Here is a 22699-nt window from a genome sequence, read left to right as displayed (position 1 = left end):
TATAGATCTGAGGGAGTAAAAGCACTTGAAACGGTGGCGTTAATGAAATATATCGATGAGAAAGAGTGGTAAGCGCTTGTTAGCCTTCCAATATTTTTTTTAATTAGTATTTAGAAATTCATATGGATAGTATTGTCAAATATCTTTCCTTTGTTTGTTGCCGAGTTTACTCAATTTTGAATCTTAAATTTTCATTTGACATGTGAATTCAGACGAGTCACACAGTTGAAAATACTCAGATTGACGAAGATATGTCGGAAAATGCAGAGAAAATTGGTATTCAAAAGTTTTGCTCTATCTTTTTTCTTTTTTTTCTTTTGAATGATATGTTTATCACATATGACGTGCAGCTGATTCAGACATGACTGCGAAACCTGAAAAACTGTTATGGGGGTTAAGAGAAGGAAGGTAATCCTGGAATTCTATGCCTTTCCATTTTCCTCTTCAATGCTTCGGTGTTTCACTTTCTCACTTGGCTATTTTGGATTTTATGGGAGTATTTATTAAATTTGTTTTGATTTTATGGAATTTGGGAATTCACGTATACTATTATTTGGTTGTGGTGGATTTTATGCTACAAAAGAATTAACAAGCACTGGTATGCCTTACAAGGTTTACAAGTGTGGTTGTCTTTGATTTTAACTTGTTTGCTACTCATTGAACACTTCTATGTGTTGCAGGAAGCAAACCCCTTGAACCTGAACAGAGCACAGACAAGGAGGCAAGAAAGGTTGGTTTACTCTTTTTGTTTGCTCCTCTGGTTTACCCCTTGAATGTTTTTGAAAGATGGATTATAAATAGTTGACATGATGCATTACTATTTTTATGAGGTAACTTGATTGTGCAATTGCAATGTTACATAGTAAGATTTTTTCCTGGTTTAAATCATCATGAACAAGCGCACTTGATTTTAGTCACACTTCCTAAGTAAGCATGGCTCTTCCACTTCCACTTGATTCGGTTTGATTAGAATATGTTTGTTTAACTGTTAATTTGCATTGAATTAGATTGAATATTGAAATTGCTAATTTTCTTTTCCTATGCTTTTCATAAAGGAGTTAGTTTTATTAGCAGCATCAAAGATCGAAAAATAAAGGAAGTTTACATGACTGAGGAAGAAGCTGATAAAATTGCTGGTTCAGTTTACTAAATTTTAACTAATAAATTTGTGTGTTATATATGGAAATTAATGCATATGTTTATTTTGTGTTTCCAGGGTTAGGTGATGTTGAATTTGTGATGCCTGGGGAATATCATGTTCTATTTCCGAAGCCACCTTCTCCTCCTCTCGTGCAGAAGATCGTTATTATCCATGTTAAACATCTTTGGAGCCACCCGGACCAGAAGCTGCTGGTGCAACCCCACAGGTATATTTGAATCCTTTGTTAATTCCGATTTTGGTTTGGTAAATTGGATACCATTTGAACGATTTAGTTAGATATTTGATCACTATATCCATGAATTTAGTCTGTTGTATTAAGTGTATTTTATAATTGGTTGGTAATAGGAATGGATGCTTGGATGTTGAAATAATGCCACCGTGAAAATATGTTGCTACATTCATTGGAATTGAAACTTTGGTTTGCCATTGAATTTAGGGTAAACAGCTTGTTTAGTACCAAAATAAAACAAACACAAAATTTTAGCATGATTTTGAAAAAAATTGAAAGATTAAGTACTAAAATAGATCAAAATTGATAGTTTAGGTACTAACTGTGTAATTTACTCTTGAATGTATTTATAGACATATGATGATGATATCTTATAATAGGCTTACACGTTCTCAAAGAAGATTATAAATAATTGACATGCATGACACGTTTGTACTTTTACGTGGTAATTGATTATGCAATTGCAATTTTCAAAAATAAAATTATGCAATTGCAGTGGTAGAACGTACGATTATTAAATTTCATTCGCTTTTAATATTATAATAATTTAAAACTAAAATTAAAACTTAGGACCAAAATCATAAACCCAAGTTCATTACATAATGGGATCTAAACCAAATAAGCTGTAAAGTACTAACACAAATGCAGCTTGAAGAGTATATTAGGGCTAGAGGGAATCATTGACATTATTTATGCAAGATCACCATCCATACTTGGCTTGGGTTTCAGCTTTAGTAAGCAAACCTCTAGATTGCCTCTCTTGCAACTCCATCTCCTTTTGCTTCATATCGAAGTACAAGGAACTGATTTGGTGCTTCCTTTTGTGAATTTTGACGGTTTACCCTTCAACGAAGCAGGCTACATTCCAAGTGAGCATGGTAAATATAAATACCACAAATATTGAAGGGTATAAAAGAACAAACATATTTGTTAGTGCAGGTTGTGAACAGGCTCAACAGCACAAACATAATTTCATGTATTTAGAACTCGATTTCACATTAACAAAGTAGAAAATCCTGAAGATTAAAGAAGTTGAAGAACAAGATTTAGGCTTCAAAACAGGAGTCATGATTGTTTAATCTGATGGCCATAACTTGAAGTACTAATTTCTGTACCAACAACAGGCTACTAATCTGATTCACAAGCACAACTTCATTGTGAACAATTTTATCTTCTTTCATATTCCCATAAAACTCTTTTGTTTCAAATTCCAATAGAACAGGTTACTCATTTGATCGAATACTTTCTTTCATGGGTTTATGTGTGCCTAGAGAACACTTTAGTCAATTTAGCATTACCCCTTAAAATACTTTCTTTTATAATTTTGCAAACCAGGACGACGAAAAAACCCATTAGGTATCTTCCTCAACAACCAATGAAATCCATATGAGAATTAACAAAATCACAAAATCTTGGTAACATAATCCCAGTTTTGAGGGAAAAGAAAGGCATAACATAATAAGCTTCTTTTACCTCATGCACAAAAAACAATTTGCTTTATTCACATTGCAATTGTTCCGCAAACAATGGATCATTGTAAGCATTATCAGTTTATACTACACGACGACGGGAATCCGGTTGATTGCTATGCTGTTTTGTGGAGATAATCTATTCGAAATCTAAAACATTAACAACAACAGCTACAACAGAAAAAAGACAAACAACTAGCTCATGCAAATATCATTAGACAAAAATTAGACCAACAAGCTGATAAAGTAGATTAGCTTTGAAGTTCGATACCTGATAAGATGGCCCGAAAGCTATTCTGGTCATCTTGACCTGGTCTTCCGTCGGCCGATTCTTCATAAGTTCAACCTGCTTCACCTCAACAATTTCTGTTGGTATCTCATTCCTCCCTCTCTTTCCCTCAACTTTCACCCCCAAGTTCAGCCATCCCCGAGGGCTTCGGCGACAGTTGTTGCTTACAAATCGGCCCAATTATTCTCATATTGTACATTGTAATTCACATAACTCCCAAAAGTAGTAGTGGCAACATCAGTGCTCCCACTATTTGGATCAACACTCAATTGGTAGTTGCTATAATCAGCAGCATAATTTACATAATAGTTTCCAGGATTTTGATCAATATTCAACTCATCATTTGCATCAGTGCTTCTATCATAATTCGAATAACTAGGTGCATTACTATCAACATTTGCCTCGCTTTTGTCTTTAAAAGTGGATGTGGCGACTCGGGTGGTTTCGATAATGGATCTTCTTCCTAAACCCGAAGAGGGGGCAACACCCAAAGTAGTCGAGTTCCTGGGCGCAGGTATGCTCGAGAGAAAGGATTCCACAGAGGGACCATGGGCTAGCTTTTCGGATTCTCTGCCCTTTCGTCTTTCTTCCACTTCGTTATTGTCGTCGTCATCGGAGCCGACGTGGTTACTGGGGTTTATGGAAGGCTTGAATTGAACAATTCTCTTGGCGATTGGAGGACTGGGTGGCTGTTGTGGTTGGGGGAGATGGGAGATGGGAGAAAAGCTTGGATGAGTCCTTGGTATCAGGAATTGGGAGTTTGGGGATACCAGAAGCTACTTTACCGCCGCCGTCGTCGTCTTCGACATTTAGGGCGGATTTGAGGAGTTGTTTAGGCTGCGGAAGAGAGGAGAAAAGGGAAGAAAATTTGGGTGGAGGGACAGAGGGGTCCCTTATCGTCGGAGGGCGTGTGATTTGTTGGGGTAAATCGACGTCGGAAGAAGTGGAATTGGCTAGCAAAGATTTCATCGCCGTCGTGCCGGAGAGAACCAATAGCAAGAGAGTATATCAAATCCGTGGACGATGGATAGTTTAAGGTTTAGCCATTATGGGGAACAATCCACCCAACTAAAGATATCGCATCGTGTAGGAATTGAAACGGGCCGACATTTTTCTCCATCCAATTTTAATGCAAGAAATATTCAAATTATAGAAATAATTTAAAAAGATATGTATTTTAATATATATCAAGTGAGATGGATTTTATATAAATTTAAATCCAATATGATTTTATAAAGTTTATGAATAACTTTAAAAAAATGTTTAAAAGGGATGAAGAGGTTAATTAACTTTTGTTGGAAGAATGATAAATCTTACCATAACATTCAATAACACTTACGGTAATTTTAAGGCAATAAATAATCATAAGTAATTTTTTTTTAAAAAAGAATAATATGGCGTCGTATTATTCTTTCTTATGGTTTCTTTAATTTAGAAAATAAATTTAATGTAATTCTTCGATTGATATTTTTTGTCGTTTATTATTACGGTACTAACGTTATAGTTTATGATGTTGACTTAACAATCCACAGTGATTGATAATGTGATGAATGACATGATAGATGGTTAAATTAGTAATTAATTCAAATATGATAGATGAAATGTCACGTAAAAACCGTGAATTGTTATGTCAATATTGTAAATTGTTAAGTCAACATCGCAGCAACGGTCAATAATGGAAATCATTAATCAAATTGTCATATTAAATTTTTTTTTGAGCTTGAAAGTCACATTAATAAAAAAAAATAATTTAAGGGCTATATTGTTTTTTTAATTGCAATGATTTCTGATTTTTTTTAGTATAATTTTAATATTAGTTAAAAGATTTTCTTGTGAAAGGAAGAGACTTAGAAATATTATTCCATCGAAATTTCAAACACAGTGCATTGGAGAGACACTTATTTTACAAGGACACATGGACTCGCCAAACTTACCTTTAAAACATAAGACTGCCGAAAACTAAATACTCTACGAAGATGGACACATGGACTCATCGTTACATGCTCATCGGACTCTCTGGATCGTTCAGAGCTGCAATGGCTGTTTCAATCTGCACCTTTAGCTCATCCTTCTCCCTTTCATCCGCCTGCATTTATGTCGACCCACGAGACTATTAAACAATGGAATTTAGTAATGAAGCTCAAAATTACATTTTGTTTTTTAAAATGAACCTTTTTAAGAAATATAAATAGAATAAAAATATTATCTATTGAAAATGAAATATCTTGGTTATTTTGGGCACAGTGTGTGTTCATTCCCTTCAACAAAAAGGAAATTTAAAAGGGAAAACATGTGAGAAATTTGCAAATAGAGTATATATTTGACACGCTCTTTAATTCTTATCTGATAGATTCATCACATATTTCTAAACAACAAATGAAATTATTAATAAAACCAAAGCAAGCCCTCCACATGGACCACATCCCAGGGAAAACTATAAAGATACAGAAAATTAAGGAAATTATAAGCTATTACGTATTATGGGGAAAAAACATATTCGAATATATCCATATATATATATGAAAAGCAAATGTGAAAAGATGACACAGATTAAACCCTGCACGTTTTAAATGCAACTTTATATATATATATATATATTTGACGCGTGATGTTTCCATGTGGTTTCTAAAGTTAATTTTGGAGTTTTCTTTTGAAAGTTTTTGATGAAAATTACAGCTGCAATGAATGGGAAACAAAATTAGGTGCGTCGGTCCAAATACTAGTGTAATGATGGAATGAGGGGTTGGTTAAATGTGGTCTAATCTTTTGAATTTTTTTAATTTTTTTATTAATTAAATTTTATGATTTTATATATCCTAATGTTTAATATAAAATTTAAATTTGTATCATTAATATGAAAAATTATGTTCATTTTTATTATTATTCATAATCACCACACTTTTCATCTCGAATGTAAGATAATGGAAAAATCAACGAGATAATACTCTCAAATTTTTTTTTTCACGAAATAATGTTCTCGTCAGATTAATTGTTGAGATAGGGTGAACTCTACAGTCTCATGCAGGTAGCCAAGTGCTCCGGGTGACGTAGTTGTGTTGATGTCAAGGTCGCCATGTACGCCGTTCTGCATGCGGGAGGTCGCCATGCACTCCCACTGTGGTGGTCTTTGGAAACCAATTCCCAACAGAAATATGTTTGTTCTGCTCATTATTTTATTATTCTAGAGGGGCCAATTTTGCTTTTAGGTAATCAATTAATCCTGGTACTTGTACAATTGTTCCATCCAGCCAATCAACATATCTGAACCGCATTGTCATGACAAATGTGCATATTCACAGTTATCACCCTGCGAAAGAAAACAAAAGAAATGGGAAAGAATCAACTCTGCGAATTGAAATCTACCTAGAACGGGCGTGCATGGCAACCTGCATGTCGCTAGGAGTGCATGGCGACCTACCCAACGGCGTGCATGGTGACCTACCCTACGGCGTGCATGGCGACCTTGACATCAACACAACTACGTCGCCCGGAACACTTGGCGACCTGCATGGGGACTGTAGAGTTCACCCTATCTCAACAATTAATCTGACGAGAACATTATTTCGTGAAAAAAAATTTGAGAGGATTATCTCATTGATTTTGCCGTTGGACATGATGGTCTTCAAGTATGGTTGTCCCTTCACTACTACGAGATTGCACACCACTCAGATTTATCAGATGTGGTCTCGGCCATCGTGGAGCACAGGTAGGATTTTCCTTTCCTTTTCCCATTTGATTTATTCTCTAATTTTTTTACCCTTTTCCTTCGTAGTTTTTGTTCAGAGGTGGAGATGTGTGGACTGTTAAAGGTTTTTGTCTTGGTGCTATAATCGGGAACCATTTGTGTCTGGTCGGATTTTATGAGAGAGCAAAGGGGTGGCAGAGGCTGTACCTGTTGACCTAGATCCGCAAGGGCTGCATCAGTCGCCGACAACAGCACCAGGGGCATTGATTAACCTGAATATTAAGGGTTTTTGTCCCTTTTTGTTTGTTTGTATTTGTTCCTTTTATTGTATTTTATAATTTATAAATGTTTTGTATTTTTTTATTTTTAAAAAAATTTGTATTTAATTGTAATTTATAAATAGTATTGTACTTATTGTGATTATAAAAAAATATGTACTTTTGTAATTTATTAATAGTTTTGTTCTTTATGATAAATTTTAGAAAGTTTAGCCTCTTATTACAATTTTGATTTTTTAGTTTTAATAAATAAATTATGATGATATTTTTTCCGTCACTAATGTAATAAATTTATTATATTTTATGATGATTTAAATAATCAGGAACAAAAATGTATATTTAATGACATAATCAAAGGTCATTGAATATAAATTATAGTGACGTTATGCATTAACGAAACTATATATTTAATAATAGAGACGAAAATATATATTGTCACATTTGACATTTAGTGACACACCTAACGTGACGTTCGTTGTGACGTCTACTTTTACGTCTTAAAATATAAACAATGACGTAAATGTATATTACAGTGACAATATTTAGGTGTCACAAAAATAAATTTGTTGTAGTTTGTCTTTCACTTAATGTTTGATCTTATAGTAGGAGAGGAGAATTTACATTTTTAAGAGAGGTAAAATTTTTAGAAATACGAAAATAATTATCAATTGAAAATTAAGAAAAATATTTAAAATAAGAATAGATTCGACTTACCTATAAATTAATAAATTTACACTAATTTATAATAATTAAATTTAATAAATAGATAATTAATTAATTAAATTTTGTAACTCAAATAAAAATTTATTTAAATAAATTTAATTAAAATTTTGTAGCTCAAATAAAAATTTATTAACTCACATTAAAAAATCTCTTTTACCTAATCTCAAATCTTAAACCCTAAATTTCAAAATCTCAAACAATAATCAATAAATAACTTCTTTCTCATTCTCTGTTGTAAACCGACGTTAGAATTAGGATGATGAGGAAAGTCGTTACTTCTTATGTGGTTCTTGCGGCAACCACATCCTCAATGCCATCAAGAACAACTTCTTTTCTAAGTATCATCTCTCTCTCTCTCTCTGCAACGCCAACACACCGTAAATATCTTTCGAACAACTCGATCATCTTTTGCGACATTTGATTACGTAATAAAGGACAATAATAACTTTAGATTCAAATGCCCCTAAAATAATCAATATTTTCATATGAATCCTTCTCAATTCATATTCTTTATGCTTTACTCAAAATAATAATAATATAATAATATAATATAATAATAGAAATTTGTTTAATTTAATAAATATTAGTAAATTTGAGTAGTTAAAATTATTTTATATTTAATATTTAGTATTAATATATTATTTTATGAGGTGAAATATATTATTGTAGAAATGTAATTATTTAAAATAATATTAATTTTGAGTTATTAAAAATATCTTATATAAATTAATATGTCCACTCGAGATCACAATATTGTTTTTCATATTATGTTATATTTTATATATAATATGATACTTATGAAAATTATTTAAAATTACAATTTTAATATACTACTTTAATATATTAATATATTTAAAGTATTTTCTTTAACTTAGATAGTGTAATAATTAAAATATTTTATAAATTTTCATTCAAATTTATAATTTGATATTAAAGTTTTAGTTGTTAAAATATATTATAACATGAATTATTTGGTAAAATATATATTCAAGTAATCTTATATTCCTCTAATTAAACAATGAAATCTTACCTTCCTACTAAGTTAACTAAATAGGATAACATAACATTCCTAGAGTAAAATTATATTCCTATAATCTTATATTTGAATGAACCGTTATCTTATCTTGCCGCCTTTTCCATTTGTTTCCAATTTAGGGCAAACCTCAAACCAGGTGTAGGCCGGATTTTAGCTGCTCGTAGGAAATACTCACTTTGCTTCGTCCAACAAGTCACCTCCATCCGAAGGTAAACATAGGATACAACTGCCAGCTACAGCCCAGTCGGACGTATTTGGCAGCATAAAATCTGTTTTGCAGAAATCAGTTAAGGGAATCTAGTGGTTATGCAAGGACAGTACAGCTGGCATTCAATTCTTAACGAATTCATTATATACTGGTTGTAAAACAAATGAAATTATGAATGAAAATATATGAAGTTCTTCCTTCATCTATATTTCTCTTAAACCCTTTCTATCTTCATACGAATCATTGCAAAATAAACCAAAGAAAGTCAGAAACCTCTCGTTGCTTAAATCCATTTGATGAAAGATCATTACTGGTAATCAAGAAATAGCTCATTCCATTCAAGAAAAGAAAAAAAAGAAAAAGAAAGAAATCTCTCATTGCCTCTTCGTCCCAACTGAACATGTATGTGAGAAAGAGAATAACTTCTTTCCCATGCCCGTTTGCAGAAACCTTCGTTATCTTCCTCCCATTCCCAATGACGGATTCTCCAGACCCGTTACCTTCTGAATGATGAGGAAAGTCGTTACTTCTTATATGGTTCTTGCTGCAACCACATCCTCAATGCCATCAAGAACAACTTCTTTTTCGAGTATTATCTTTCTCTCTCTCTCTATACATATACATATATAATCTGTGAGTGACTTCTTCTTTGAACTTAAATTTCAGATGCAATGGACGGCGCGAATGGAGTGGACTTAGATGGATTCTCTGCAACGCCAAACACCGTAAGATATATCTCCGTCGAACACTCGATCACCTTTACTACATCTCATTACGTAATAAAAGACACTAATTAACTAAACGTTAATCTTTGTGCTTCATTGATATATAGTGTCAATCCACGGTTCGGTTCTATAATGACTGTTTTGACTCACTATGGTCGACCAGTGGTGGATTCCTATTCCAATGAAGATGGTTGTTCATACTCTACTCTATTATTTCATTTGTATATTCCTGCAATTTTTTTAATTATGTTGCTTAACAGTGTATAAGAAGCACTACCCACCTGCATTGAATGATGAAGTATGGAGATTGGAAAAGATTGAGAAAGATGGGTCATTTCTCAAGAGGCTTAACACTGCAGGAATACTAACTGTTGAAGACTTTTTGCGACTTGTTGTCAGGATCAGCAAAAGTTACGAAATGTGAGTTTGGATTTTGGTTCCGAAATCAAAAGACTATTCCATTGTAGTTGCATTCTGAGTTTTCTGTATGCTGTGTTTGTGATTCTGGGAAGTGGCATGTCAAATAAGATGTGGGAAGCTCTTTAGATCATGCAAAGACTTGTGTGCTGAGTGGGAAGCTCTATGTTTACTATACTGATGATTCAAGAACCAACGGTGTTGTTTTCAATAATCTACGAGTTGAATGGCCTTATTTCTGGGGAACAATATTTACCTGCCGATTTCTATCTGATAGTCAGAAGGTGGGTAGGATTATATGCTTTTTTGCAATTTCTAATGAAATGCAACATTGCAATAGTTCTTTTCTCTTTGGAAGTTACCATGTGGGATGCTCTAGCAGCAATGTTTTATAGGTGTAAAGAGATTTCTTTTTGCAGTATTTCTCATATTTATATATATTTTTTTTGAACATGTTGGTTATAGGGCCTATGTTGCTCCAGACTTAATTTTTCTTGAAGTACCGGTGCAGTGTCCGACACTAGTGTTTGACTCATATTCAAGAGTATGGCGATAAACCCTAAAGTAACCCTTAAATAAATGGGGAAACTTTTCTTAAAAAACTGAACATACCTGTACGTAACACTCGTAGCTGTATCCAACGTGCATACCTGCATCAGACACGCATACCCATCCCAAGTTTAGTGTAGGACTGTTCTATACAATTTAACCGTCTTATGTGCTAAGATAATGGCCTTTCCCATTTCATGTTGTATATATATAATGATTATCTGCTTTCTTTAGAACATTGTTTTATTTATATTTGGATAGAGGGTATCGCTTATGTGCTAAGATATGGACTTTTCCCATTTCATTTGTATATACAATAATGCTGTTTGTAGATTCTGGCATGTCAATAAGATGGAAGCTCTTTTAGATCATGCAAAGACTTGTGTGCTGAGTGGGAAGCTCTATGTTTACTATACTGATGATTCAAGAACCAGTGGTGTTGTTTTCAATAATATATACGATTTTCTGGACTCATGTGGTTCTTACGGCAACCACATCCTCAATGCCATTAAGAACTTTATCCGAGTATCATCTCTCTCTCTCTATACATATACATATTATAATAATCTGTGAGTGACTTATTCTTTGACTTAAATTTTCAGGCCCCGAATGAAGTGGACTTGGACGGAATTCTCTGCAACGCCAACACACCGTAAGATATATTTCCCGTCGAACAACTCGATCACCTTTTGCTACATTTGATTACGTAATAAATGACACTAATTAACTAAACGTTAATCTTCGTGCTTCATTGAAATATAGTGTTAATATGCGAAAGATTGTTTTGACTCACTATGGTAGACCAGTGATGGATGCCTATTGCAATGAAGATGGTTGTTTCTCCATCCTTCGCGTGAAGTTTGTAAGTTCTTTACTCTTTATTTTTTTGCTTTGTGTTTATATATACTAAATAATTATCCTCATGTCTCTTATTACGTTTGCAACCGATGCTTTTGTAGGTAAGTGAAGAGGTGGAAAGAGCTTTGGCAAAATTAGCACCCCCAACACTTAATGGAAGGTAAATAATTAATGTCTGACCATATACTGTGTAGTTATTATTGTCCTTGCTTTGTGGAGTAGCATTGGTCAAGTAACTGCTTAATTTTGGAAGAACAAACATTATTAATGCACGAATATGAAAACCATAAAATAAGCTGGGTTTTGCGACTTTTACTAGATTTTTGGTTGGTTGATTGGTATTTTAGTTTTTTTTAATAAGATCGATAAAGAAGCATAGTGGGAATTAAGTGTAGTTTGTTTTCATTTTCTTCTTTTTTTTAACAAATAACCAACCTTTCTTTAGCCAAGTATGCAACATTTTTTTAATGTAGAAAATCTTCTAATATTTTTGGTTTTCAGGTCTTCTCCAAAACGGCTTGATGGTCCAGATGGAAGTAGCTTACAGCTCCACTTTAGATCCAGGCTGTCCCTTTCTATTTTCACTGCAGGAAAGGTAGAAGTTTTATGTTTATATAAATATGATATCTCTTTCAATCTCTTCAAAATCTCTAAAATTCTATGAATCCTAATTTTTCAATCCTCCTCCGCTCTTAATCGTCTTTTAAAATTTGAACAATTAATTATTCGATTGATGAATGCAGAATGCATTTATCCAACAAACAACATTCAGGATGCAAAAATTTGGGATGAACAAGCAAAGACAAAAAGAACTCGAGGTCGAATATAAAATTTCAGATGTTGATAAAAATAGAAAAGTTATTGGGATCATTGACTCCGGCATAAATGTTAATCACGAATCATTTCACGATAAGAATATTGTTGATGACAAATGAAAAAGTGGTCATATAAAAGTTCCTTACAGAAGGTAAAATTTCTATTTTTTCATTCAAAATTAATTCATATATTTTTACTAGTTATAAAAAATTTTCTTTTCATCATCTAACTGAAATCACTTGTTATAAAAATAATTTATTGCAATTACTCTACTATATTAACATTTGTGTTGTTTTACAATGCAGAAAAATGCTGGCATTGAAGAATTTTAACAACATGTTTAATTTGGTTGGTTCCTATTTAATAGAAGATATAATTAGTCATGGAACTACTTGTGCATCAATTGCTGCTGGTTCCCTTTTAAGTTTAGAGTGTTTAAGGTATCGATGAATTTCAAAGGAAATCAGTGGTGCTAATCCAAATGCACGGATTGCTTCCTATAAGGTCTTGGAAGTGCATGGACATACGGAAAACCATACATAGCTATAAATGATGACGAACTTCTAGCTGCAATTCAATAAGCCATTGATGATATGGTTGATGTAATATATGTATCTTTGGCAAGATCAATGTCGGAACATACAAGTTACTTTCAAGAAAAGATGAATCTTGGAGCTTTTCGTGCCATTAAGAAAAATATTGTGGTATGCTATTCAGCTGGGAATTTTGGTGATAAAGCAGTAATAAGTTCTTTACCACCCTGGGTAATCACAGTTGGATCATGTAATTCAGGAGGTAGATTTATAACAAATTTTGAGTTGGGGAGTGGAAAAATATTGAAGGTAACTTTTATTTCATTTATGAAACATATAATACTTAATTTACTGCTTATTTTAATACATTTTTTTCCTCAATTAGGGAATTGGTTCATTCATCACTGAAGATCAACAAAACCATGAACATGAAGTTGTTTTGTGTTCCAAGTAAGTTAATTATCATTTATAATATTTTAATTTTTACATTTTAATAGATTGAAATATGAACATGATTACTGTCTTGTAGTTGTTATAAAGAACAATCAAGGGAACAAACATATATGCAAACAAATGTGGTTGTTTGTCATCACATGGAGTGTCCACTGGCCGATAGTTTAACAGGAAAAGTAGCAGGGATTTTGTTTCTGATCGCACTCTTGATGTTGATATAGAGTGTGCGTTCCAAATCCAAAAACTTTTTCCAGGTAGGGAAGATAGAACACTGATCGAGGCTTACATGGACAAGTGCAGGTATGTTTTTTTAAGAGAGAGAGAGTTACACTCAATATTATAAATTAAATAGTAAACTTTATAAATATCTTTTTTTTCCAGGCGATCAGAAGAAAGACCCACTCTGAAGTTTTTAGGGAGTACTTACGAAGAAAATGAAAATATCTGTAGAGTAAGTAACTACTCCGGAAGATGTATTCATCCATACGATGGATATATCCTCAAGGTAGTTATAATTTCTATGATTTTATGTTTTAAATATGCAAATACATTTTACTTGATTACTTATTATTAAACAAAATTTAAAACAATATATGTTTTTATTTTGTAAATTTTAATAAATGATATATATTAATGATTTGTTTTAATTTTAATTTTGCAACAGCCATATATTTGTGCTCCAGGAGAGAACATTTTATGTGCATCTAAATGGGATTCAATTAACATGTATGGAAATTATTGCCTTGCCCAAGGCACTTCAGCATCTACTGCAATGGTGGCTGGAATGGTTTCTTATATCATGACAATACATCCCGAATGGGAACTTCAAGAATTAAATCTGCCATCATGACTACACATCGTGTTAAATTAAATTAAATTTACTTTTTCAATGATAACCACATAAAGTTATATGTATGTTAAATATGTAAGTTGTGATAATATATGAAATAGAAATCAATTTATATATTAGCGAGTTCATATATCATGAATTTTTTTGCATGACAGCAATACCTATGGAAGTCAGGAATGAAAGAGATTATGGCAATCGGGGCTGGACGAATAAATCCCTTACAAGCAATTCATCCCGGTTTAGTCTATGACATAACTTGGGATGAATTTAGGAGGTACTTGTTAAGTCGTGAAGAAGACAAAAGAATGTTATCTGAAATAGGGAAATAGATTCGGGAGAAGAAATAACGGGGCAAATTGAATTTACCTAGCTTTAGCCTGATCATAGGAAACGAGACTTCCTATACATTTAATAGGGTGGTTACAAATGTGGGGCCTAGCGGTAAATGTACCTATACAGCTGATATTGTGCGGGGAACGATATGTCCATATTACATTAGATTTTCTGTTGAGCCTTCTACATTGCAATTCGGCAACGTCGAAGAAAAGCAACATTTCAAAGTAAGAATAGAATAATAAGAAGCTCGACCGTAGAAAGCAATATGGTTGCGTATGCGAGGCTAGTATGGACTGAACAAGGAGTTACCGAGCCACACATCGTTTCCAGCCCTATTGTTATAAGGGGTCCAACTTTTGGTTAGTTATAATTAAATTAGAACTTTGATTACTTGTCAAATTTTATCCTCCAAACTAATTTTCTTCTTTCATTTATACAGGGTTAGAAACTGGTTTACGCTCGCATGATATACTTCAGGAACTTCAAGCCCAAGAACGTCTGAAAGGCCGAGAGCATCAAAGGAAAGGGAAAGAACTTGCGATCGGACTTTAGGTTTTTTAGTATGTTTTTCTTTACCTGTCATAATTGTATTGCTTTTAAACATATACTATGAACTATTTTGTTTCTTAGGTTGTTTGGATGGTTCCTGGATTGATTTAATTTTGAAGAGTTGTAATCAGACACATTTTTCTCTACTAGTGTGATCTTCCAAGTGTAAAAAACTTAGCAAAGGGATATACTTTGTATTGTTCTCTTCAATTACAAAGTATATCCCTTTCCAAAAAAAAAAACTTAGCAAAGGAGTTTGAGGGCTGATGAAACTCACAAGGTTAGCAAAGGAGTTGTAATCAGACACATTTTACTCTATCGCATATTTCGGGCAAGAGGAAACCTACAAAGCTTGTTTTATTTTGTGTTCGTTTTATTTTGGTACTAAACACGTAAAATCAGTGGAATTAATGTAGCAAGATTTTGACGTTGGCATTGTTTCAACATCCAAGCATCCATCCCTATTACCAACCAGGTTAAATTCATGGATATAGTGATCAAATATCTAACTCAAACCTTCAAATGCTATCCAAATTACCAAACCAAACTCAGAATTAACAAAGATTCAAATATTTGTGGGGTTGCACCAGCTTCTGGACCGGGTGGCTCCAAAGATTTAACATGGATAATAACGACCTTCTACAGGCCAAGGAGTAGGAGGTGGCTTCGGAAATAGAACATGATATTCCCCAGGCATCACAAATTCAACATCAGCTAACCCTGGAATACCAAAATAAACATATGCATTAATTTCCATACATAACACACAAATTATTAGTTAAAATTTAGTAAACTGGACCAGCAATTTTATCAGCTTTCCTCAGTCATGTAAACTTCCTTTATTCTTGGATCTTCGTTGCTGCTAATAACCAACTCCTTCACTGTCGATGAAACACAATAAAAAAAATTTGCAATCTCAATATTCAATCTAATTCAATGCAAGTAGCAGTTAAACAACATATAATAATCAAACCGAATCAAGTGGAAGTGGAAGAGCCATGCTACTTGGGAAGGTGTCTAAAATCAAGCACCCTGTTCGTAACGACTTAAACCAGGAAAAAATCTTACAGTGTAAAACTGCAATTGCACAATCAAGTTAGCTCAAAAAAATAATAATGCATCATGTCAACTATTTATAATCCCTCTTTGAAAAACATTCTAGGGGCAAACCAAAGAGTAAACCAACATTTCTTCCCTCCTCGTCTGTGCTCTGTTCAGGTTCAAGGGTTTGCTGCCTGCAAACACATAAAGTGTTCAATGAGAAAGCAAACAAGTTAAATCAAAGACAACACACTGTAAACCTTGTAAGGCATACCAGCGCTTGTTAATTCTTTGTAGCATAAATCCACCACAACCAAATAAGTATGTGGATTCCCAAATTCCATAAAATTAAAACAAATTGAACACAGACTCCCATAAAATCAAAAATAGTCGATGAGAAAGTGAAACACCGAAGCATTGAGAGGAAAATGGAAAGGCATAGAATTCCGGGATTAAACATTTCTTCAGGTTTCAAGTCATGTGAATCAGCTGCAGAAACATATCATTCAAAGCAAAAAGGAAAAAATAGAGGTTGTTGAATACCAATTTCTCTGCATTTTCCGACATATCTTCGTCCCTCTGAGTATTCGGTGTGGTCTCATCTGAATTCACATGTCAAATGACAATTTATGATTCAAAATTGAGCAACAGGCAACAGACAGAGGAAAAATACTTGACAATACAATCCATATGAATTTCTAAATACAACTACAAAAAACATTGAAGGCTAACAGTGCCTCCCTCTCTTTCTCACGATAGATTTCATTAACACGTCTTCACTGCTTTTACTCCCTCAGATCTGTTTTACTCCAATCTCTATCTTAATTACCTCCTTCTTCGGACCTTAATAGTTGTTTTAAAAACCTAGGTTCTCGAATCCTTTCTTTTCTCCATTGAAACTTGTTTGCTTATGATCTGAGGAGACTAGAACATTTATTTTTTGCTTATGATTTAATTGCTTGAGCGAATCAAATAAGGGTCTTGAATCGGAATTATTTAGGATTTTCGGATCGTTGTTAACGAAAGATGTGGCTACAGTCGGCGACTAAAACAACCAAGCACGAAGAGGAGAATAATAATAAGGTAAAGGTTTTCATTACTGGAGAATCCTTGGGTAACACAGAAATATGCACCGTTGCACTAACAAGGGAGATCAATATTTAGGGCAGGTTACATCAAAGGTCACTAAAGTTTTAATTAGTTTCTATTTTGCAATTGAAATTTTTAAAAATTACAAACAACACTAATATTATATTTTATAACATAACAATAACTCAGCAGTTAACCCTGTCACTTCAATTACGAAAGTATGACATTTCAATAAAGTAATGCACATCATCAGTGAAAAAATAAAATATACCATTATTGAAGCCACCCAAGACGCCACATCCAATTTGAAGACAAAAACGAGGCAAGTGTCGATAATAATTTATCCAGTTATTCAAATTATGATAGGATACCGATGCAAATGCCGGAAACCCTATGGATTACGGTAATTATGCAATGATAAGTTGAATATTGATCAAAATCCTGGGAACTATTATGAAATTATACGGATTACAGCAACTACCAATTGGGTGTTGATCCGAATAGTGGAGCACTGATGTACTACTACTTATGGGAGTTATGTGAATTACAATGTACAATAATGAGAATAATTAGTTGATGGGTCGGCAACTACTATGTTGCCGGAGCCCTCAGGGCTGGCTGAACTTGGGGTGAAAGTTAGGAATGAGAGGAGGAATGAGACCAACAGAAATTGTTGAGGTGAAGCAGGGCTTATGAAGAATCGGCCGAGGGAAGATCAGGTTAAGATGACCGTGATAGATTTTGGGCCATCATCAGGTATTGAACTTAAAACATAATTACTTTATCAGCTGTTGGTCTAATTTTTGTCTAATGATATTTGCATTGCCATTTGATCCTGGTTTGGCATGAGCTAGTTGTTTGTCTCTTTGCTGTTGTAGTTATTAGTTTATGTTTTAGATTTCGAATAGATTATTCAACAAAACAGCATACCAATCAACCGAATTCCCATCGACAGTTTCTTCAGGTTTCCGTAAAATAAAAACAGATTGACACAGACTCCCATAAAATTCAAATAGCTAAGTGAGAAAGTGAAACACAGAAGAATTGAAGAGGAAAATAGAAAAGAATAGAATTCCAGGATACCTTCCTTTCTTCACCCCCATTACAGTTTCTTCAGGTTCGCAGTCATGTCTGGATCAGCTGCACGTCATATGTGAGAAACATATTGTTAGGAACAGATCTGCAATTTCAAAGAAAGAAGAAATATAGAAAGAGATAGAGAAGCAAGAGGAATTGGAGAAGAGAAGTATTTAAGGTAACAATTGCAAAATCCATTCTGTTACAGCTCCTTTTCCTTATAAAGCAATTAACTCAATGCATAAATTCATCCAACGTCTTTGGCTCTTTTTGACATGTGTTCTCTCGTACAGCTGTAGTGGTTATGATAGTCGACTTGGTTGCTCTCTTAATCCCTGTTCATAACAATACCATCCCCTCGGAAAAGAACCTTGTCCTCAAGGTTCTTAGCCGGTATTGTTCTTCGAAACACCTCCATAGGCATCCAAGCACCTGTCTAAGGTTCTTTTTCCTCTATGAAAGGGGCGGCACAATAAATTCTATTGTGTAACTTGCACTTTTGAAAAGTTGTCACCATAGACGGAAAATACATGTAACTTACATTTCAGCAGATGTAATCATGTAACTTTTTTCATCTTGGCACTATCCTCCCGTAGCGCAAGTCTTAATCTACTATTCTCTTCTAGATCAAAATAAAATAACTGAACTTTCCTTTATCATATGATTGTACTTGGCAAACAAACCCATCTCTTGCTTCTTCTTTGTTACAGCAACAGAATAAAAATGAGCACATTTTTTCAACCTACCTAAAAATCGGTTGCCCCAACAGAAGTGGGCAAATAGTCATATTCCATTAGGTGCCCTTTAAAACATTTGCAAACTAATGGTCTTGATTAGAACACCAAGTTTACTAAAAGTGCAGCAAACATGGTGTTCACGGGCCCAAAACTTGAAGATCTAGCTCCAATTCTTGGTTATTAGCTTCAACAGCCTCAAAATCTGGTATAGGTTGATCTAGTGGTTATGTGGTGTGGTTCTTAAGTTGTTGTGTTCAGTCAGTTTTTTAAGGATTCTGGTTTTAGCGTGCAGTATGTGTTATGTTTTTAAGTCTTAGTTACAAGCAGTCTATGGTTAGGATTGGTTGTATGTTGATTCAGATTAATAAAATTCAGAGGCACTCTTTTCCTCCTTCCTATGTCCTTCATGTTACTGATATAACATGCAGGATATGAAGGGGGTTTTTAATGAGGTCTACCTTCTATAAAAAAAAAACAGCCTCAAAATCAGCAGTGTCATACTGTTGTCTTTTAGCTGGATTAGACAAATATTATAGAAATGTGACATCCTTGAACATATCAACTACAACAAGGTCACTTCTATTCCTTTCAGGATGGTACTTTAAAGCCATTATCCAGTAGGTGCTCTTAATTTCCTCCGCTAGTACCAACATAAAATAAGGTTCATTTGTTCCAATCTTCACACATTCAACACAAACTAGTTCATAAATGGTGGCACTAGTCATTCCTTCGACAACAACAAATGATCCCGACACCATGTAATCATGAATATAAAATGTTGCCACAATAATCATTCTTTGAAGCATGTCTCTCTTATATTTAGAGATGCATCTATCACCACAACTCTAATAATCCCCCTTGAATGAAGCATATCTTTGTCCATTAGTAACACCTAAAGCATAAGATCTTGCACTACCATAAACTCATCAAAATTTATAAGCATTGATTTTCCATGCCGATTAGGCCATCATGAACAATTCCTAATAACACTTGTAGGTGGTTCGGAGCAATTTCATCCTTAAAACATAACATGTAAAACATCACTTGGCTTGTCCATTGCCCTTATAATTTTTTTCAATCATTAAATAACTGATTTCGTGTTCCTGGTGATGTGTCTGGCAAGTGTTTGATAATTGTTCGATGAGAAAGTTATTATCAAATGCAGTCGTCATACCTAATTTCACCGTCCTGTTTAGCAATTCTTCGCCCTTCATCTCCTCGCCATGGATAGAGAGCCGTAATCATTGGGTTGACGAATCGAAGAATCAAGTCCCATTTTCTGAACCATTGATCAAAAGTTTTAGTGTTAACTGACGCTGACATTGTGTCGAACACTGGTGGAGCTTTGTGCCTGAATCGTCTAGCTTGATTCCACTTTCCCGATTCATAGATTTCAGGTTGTGCTTTGGACGTCAATCCCAACTGTGATGATATAACTGCTAGTTGATGTTGCACATCTTGAAGCATCCGGTAGATCATTTCGCTCACTTGTTTCTGCACTTCGGCATGCACTTGCAGAGAACCCAGAAGATGTTCGTGATGAGCAACAGTCTCCTGCAGACTTTTAATGGCCTCTGTGTCATTCACCATAGCTTAGTCTCTCAACGAGAGCACAAATGTTAGGAAAAAGAGAATTCCAGGATCACCTTTCTTTTACACCCCCCTAACATTTTCTTCAGGTTTAGCAGTCATGTCTGAATCAGCTGCAGTCATATGTGAGAAACATCCATACTTATCATACAAAGCGAAAAAGGAAAAAGAGAGAAGCTCGTTGAATACCAATTTTCTCTGCATTTTCCGACATATCTTCCTCAATCTGAGTATGTCCTATTATGTGACTCATCTGAATTCACATGTCAAATAAAAATTTATGATTCAAAATTGAGCAAACCAGGCAACAAACAGAGGAAAAATAGTTGACAATACAATCCATATGAATTTCTAAATACTAACTACAAAAACATATTGGAAGGCTAACAGGCGCCTTTCTTTTCTCCATTGAAACTTGTTTGCTTCACAACAGAGCTGTGACACTGAGGAGGCTTAGAACATATTTTTTTCGCTGATGGCTTGAACTTAGGCATTTTTATTCGAAGTTATTTAGGATTCTCGGTAACGGGGGGATGAGCAGTGATGATTGCACATATTAGTAGGCAGGTAGAGGACATCAATCTGATTCGGCGAATAATGTTGAGCTAGGGTTTGAATTTTTTTCATTATCGATTTCGTTGAAAGTCAGAGGGGATCATCTTCGTTAACGAAAGAATCATGTGCTTCTGAATAAAAAAAAGAAGAAGAAGATAGAGAGACGAAGGACAAACCTTTACCGGATGGCTGGCGAGAGTGGCTACGGTCGGCGACTAAAACAACCAAACACGGAGAGGAGAATAATAATAACAGTAAAAGGTTTTCGATCCCAATATAGGGTTTGACGCAAGGATAATAATTTATTTTAAATTAAAATATATAATATTTTATTTATAATTTTTGGGTAAATTACACTTACTCACTGAACTTTACCCTATCTCCTATTTTACTCAATGAACTTTCAATTTTTTTAATTTGTTCACTGAACTCTATACATTGAATATTTTTTTCAGCCTGCCGTGAATTGTTTAACAATGTTATTATAACATGACAAGTTTATATCAAAACGAAGTAGTTTTGAATCTTTAAAAAAATCAATTTTAAATTAAAATGATGTTGTTTTGATCTAAAAAAAATAAATTTCTTTTTTTTTCTCTCTTTTTTTTGTCATTTCCCTTCTCTCTTTCTTTATCCTCATCCATCTTCTCTGTATTTTATGTTCTCAACCTGAAAAAAATTCAGTTTCCGATCATCAAGTCGATCGTCGTTATAACCACTGTCAACAACCATCTTTATTTTAACGGTTCAAATTATCTGCAATATAAAAGTTGTAGGAGCCCCAATAGGATTGAACAACGAATGGGTAAGATCAACATTTTCCTTTTACTTTTTTCAGACTCATCTCTAAGACTCAAACCAATCTTGATAGATTTTACCCCAAATCTTCCGAGGAGAAAAAGGCTTATTTGGTTTATCAGAGTTAAAGAGTTAAATCTTGGAATCTAGAGTTGGATTTTCATAGCCATCAAACCCAGAAAATCCAAGTTTACCATTAAAGACAATCCAAAGGTTGACTACAACTACCCAATGAATCAAAACTTCAAAAAACAATTCATCGTTTCTTGGATTTTCTCAAAGTTTGTCATTTCTTTCATTCTTCGCATTTTCATTCTCTACATATTTCACACAACAAGCTTCTTAATGCTCCAAACAATTTCACTTCTGGTTTAATGTCATTTCTCATCTATAGGAAAAATTTCCCTCTCATTGAATGCTCCCTATAATGGTGGAGAAAAATTCTTATCCATCAACCACCCGTTTCATCTCTCAAACCAAATGTCATGTCATTTCTCATTTTATTTTAATAAATTATAAATCCTATGTGACATATCATAATATTAAAATAAGCCACATAATCACCCCGTTAACGAACTAATGAAAGAGTGACCAAACAAATTCAATGTTTAAAGTTCAATAAACAAATGAAAAAAATTAAAAGTACG

The 22699-nt window shown here is 33.8% G+C and overlaps 1 protein-coding gene, 2 long non-coding RNA genes and 1 pseudogene across 4 annotated transcripts; 2 read left to right on the top strand and 2 right to left on the bottom strand.

The window, feature by feature from the left end:
- The first annotated feature begins 451 nt into the window (after positions 1-451).
- LOC120116524 lies at positions 452-1543 on the top strand. The gene is made up of 3 exons (XR_005515559.1): positions 452-1136; positions 1217-1367; positions 1508-1543. It is a non-coding gene; the product is annotated as an uncharacterized LOC120116524 (long non-coding RNA).
- Positions 1544-2004: 461 nt separating this feature from the next.
- Positions 2005-4118, bottom strand: LOC120116522 (annotated as a pseudogene).
- A 5660-nt stretch (positions 4119-9778) lies between these two features.
- On the top strand, positions 9779-12776 carry LOC120116586 (calmodulin-binding protein 60 D-like). The gene is made up of 9 exons (XM_039137030.1): positions 9779-9804; positions 9912-9994; positions 10065-10224; positions 11103-11295; positions 11373-11422; positions 11533-11632; positions 11730-11788; positions 12130-12223; positions 12750-12776. Exons 1-9 carry the CDS (start codon positions 9779-9781, stop codon positions 12774-12776), a joined length of 792 nt encoding a protein of 263 aa, XP_038992961.1.
- Positions 12777-15520: 2744 nt separating this feature from the next.
- On the bottom strand, positions 15521-21534 carry LOC120116477. 2 transcript variants are annotated; one of them, XR_005515553.1, is made up of 6 exons: positions 21431-21534; positions 20889-20952; positions 16352-16400; positions 16171-16242; positions 15965-16046; positions 15521-15885 (listed from the first exon to the last, which is right to left on the bottom strand). It is a non-coding gene; the product is annotated as an uncharacterized LOC120116477 (long non-coding RNA). The 2 variants fall into 2 exon arrangements; XR_005515552.1 differs by lacking the exon at positions 21431-21534 and having other exon boundaries at positions 20889-21092.
- Positions 21535-22699: the final 1165 nt, after the last annotated feature.

Source organism: Hibiscus syriacus, unplaced genomic scaffold (assembly GCF_006381635.1).
Source record: "Hibiscus syriacus cultivar Baekdansim isolate YM2019G1 unplaced genomic scaffold, ASM638163v2 tig00110299_pilon, whole genome shotgun sequence".
In the NCBI taxonomy this organism is placed as follows: domain Eukaryota; kingdom Viridiplantae; phylum Streptophyta; class Magnoliopsida; order Malvales; family Malvaceae; genus Hibiscus; species Hibiscus syriacus.
The sequence above is the reverse complement of the archived record's forward strand: the minus strand, read 5'-3'. Positions and strand labels throughout refer to the sequence as shown.

Excerpts from the sequence above, each read along its gene's own strand:
- LOC120116586 (XM_039137030.1), top strand. The coding sequence starts at position 9,779 with ATGGATTCTCTGCAACGCCAAACACC. Across the intron at positions 11,296-11,372 it reads CCATTAAGAACTTTATCCGA|GCCCCGAATGAAGTGGACTT; the intron begins GTATCATCTCTC and ends TTAAATTTTCAG. Across the intron at positions 12,224-12,749 it reads CTATTTTCACTGCAGGAAAG|AAAAATGCTGGCATTGAAGA; the intron begins GTAGAAGTTTTA and ends TTTACAATGCAG.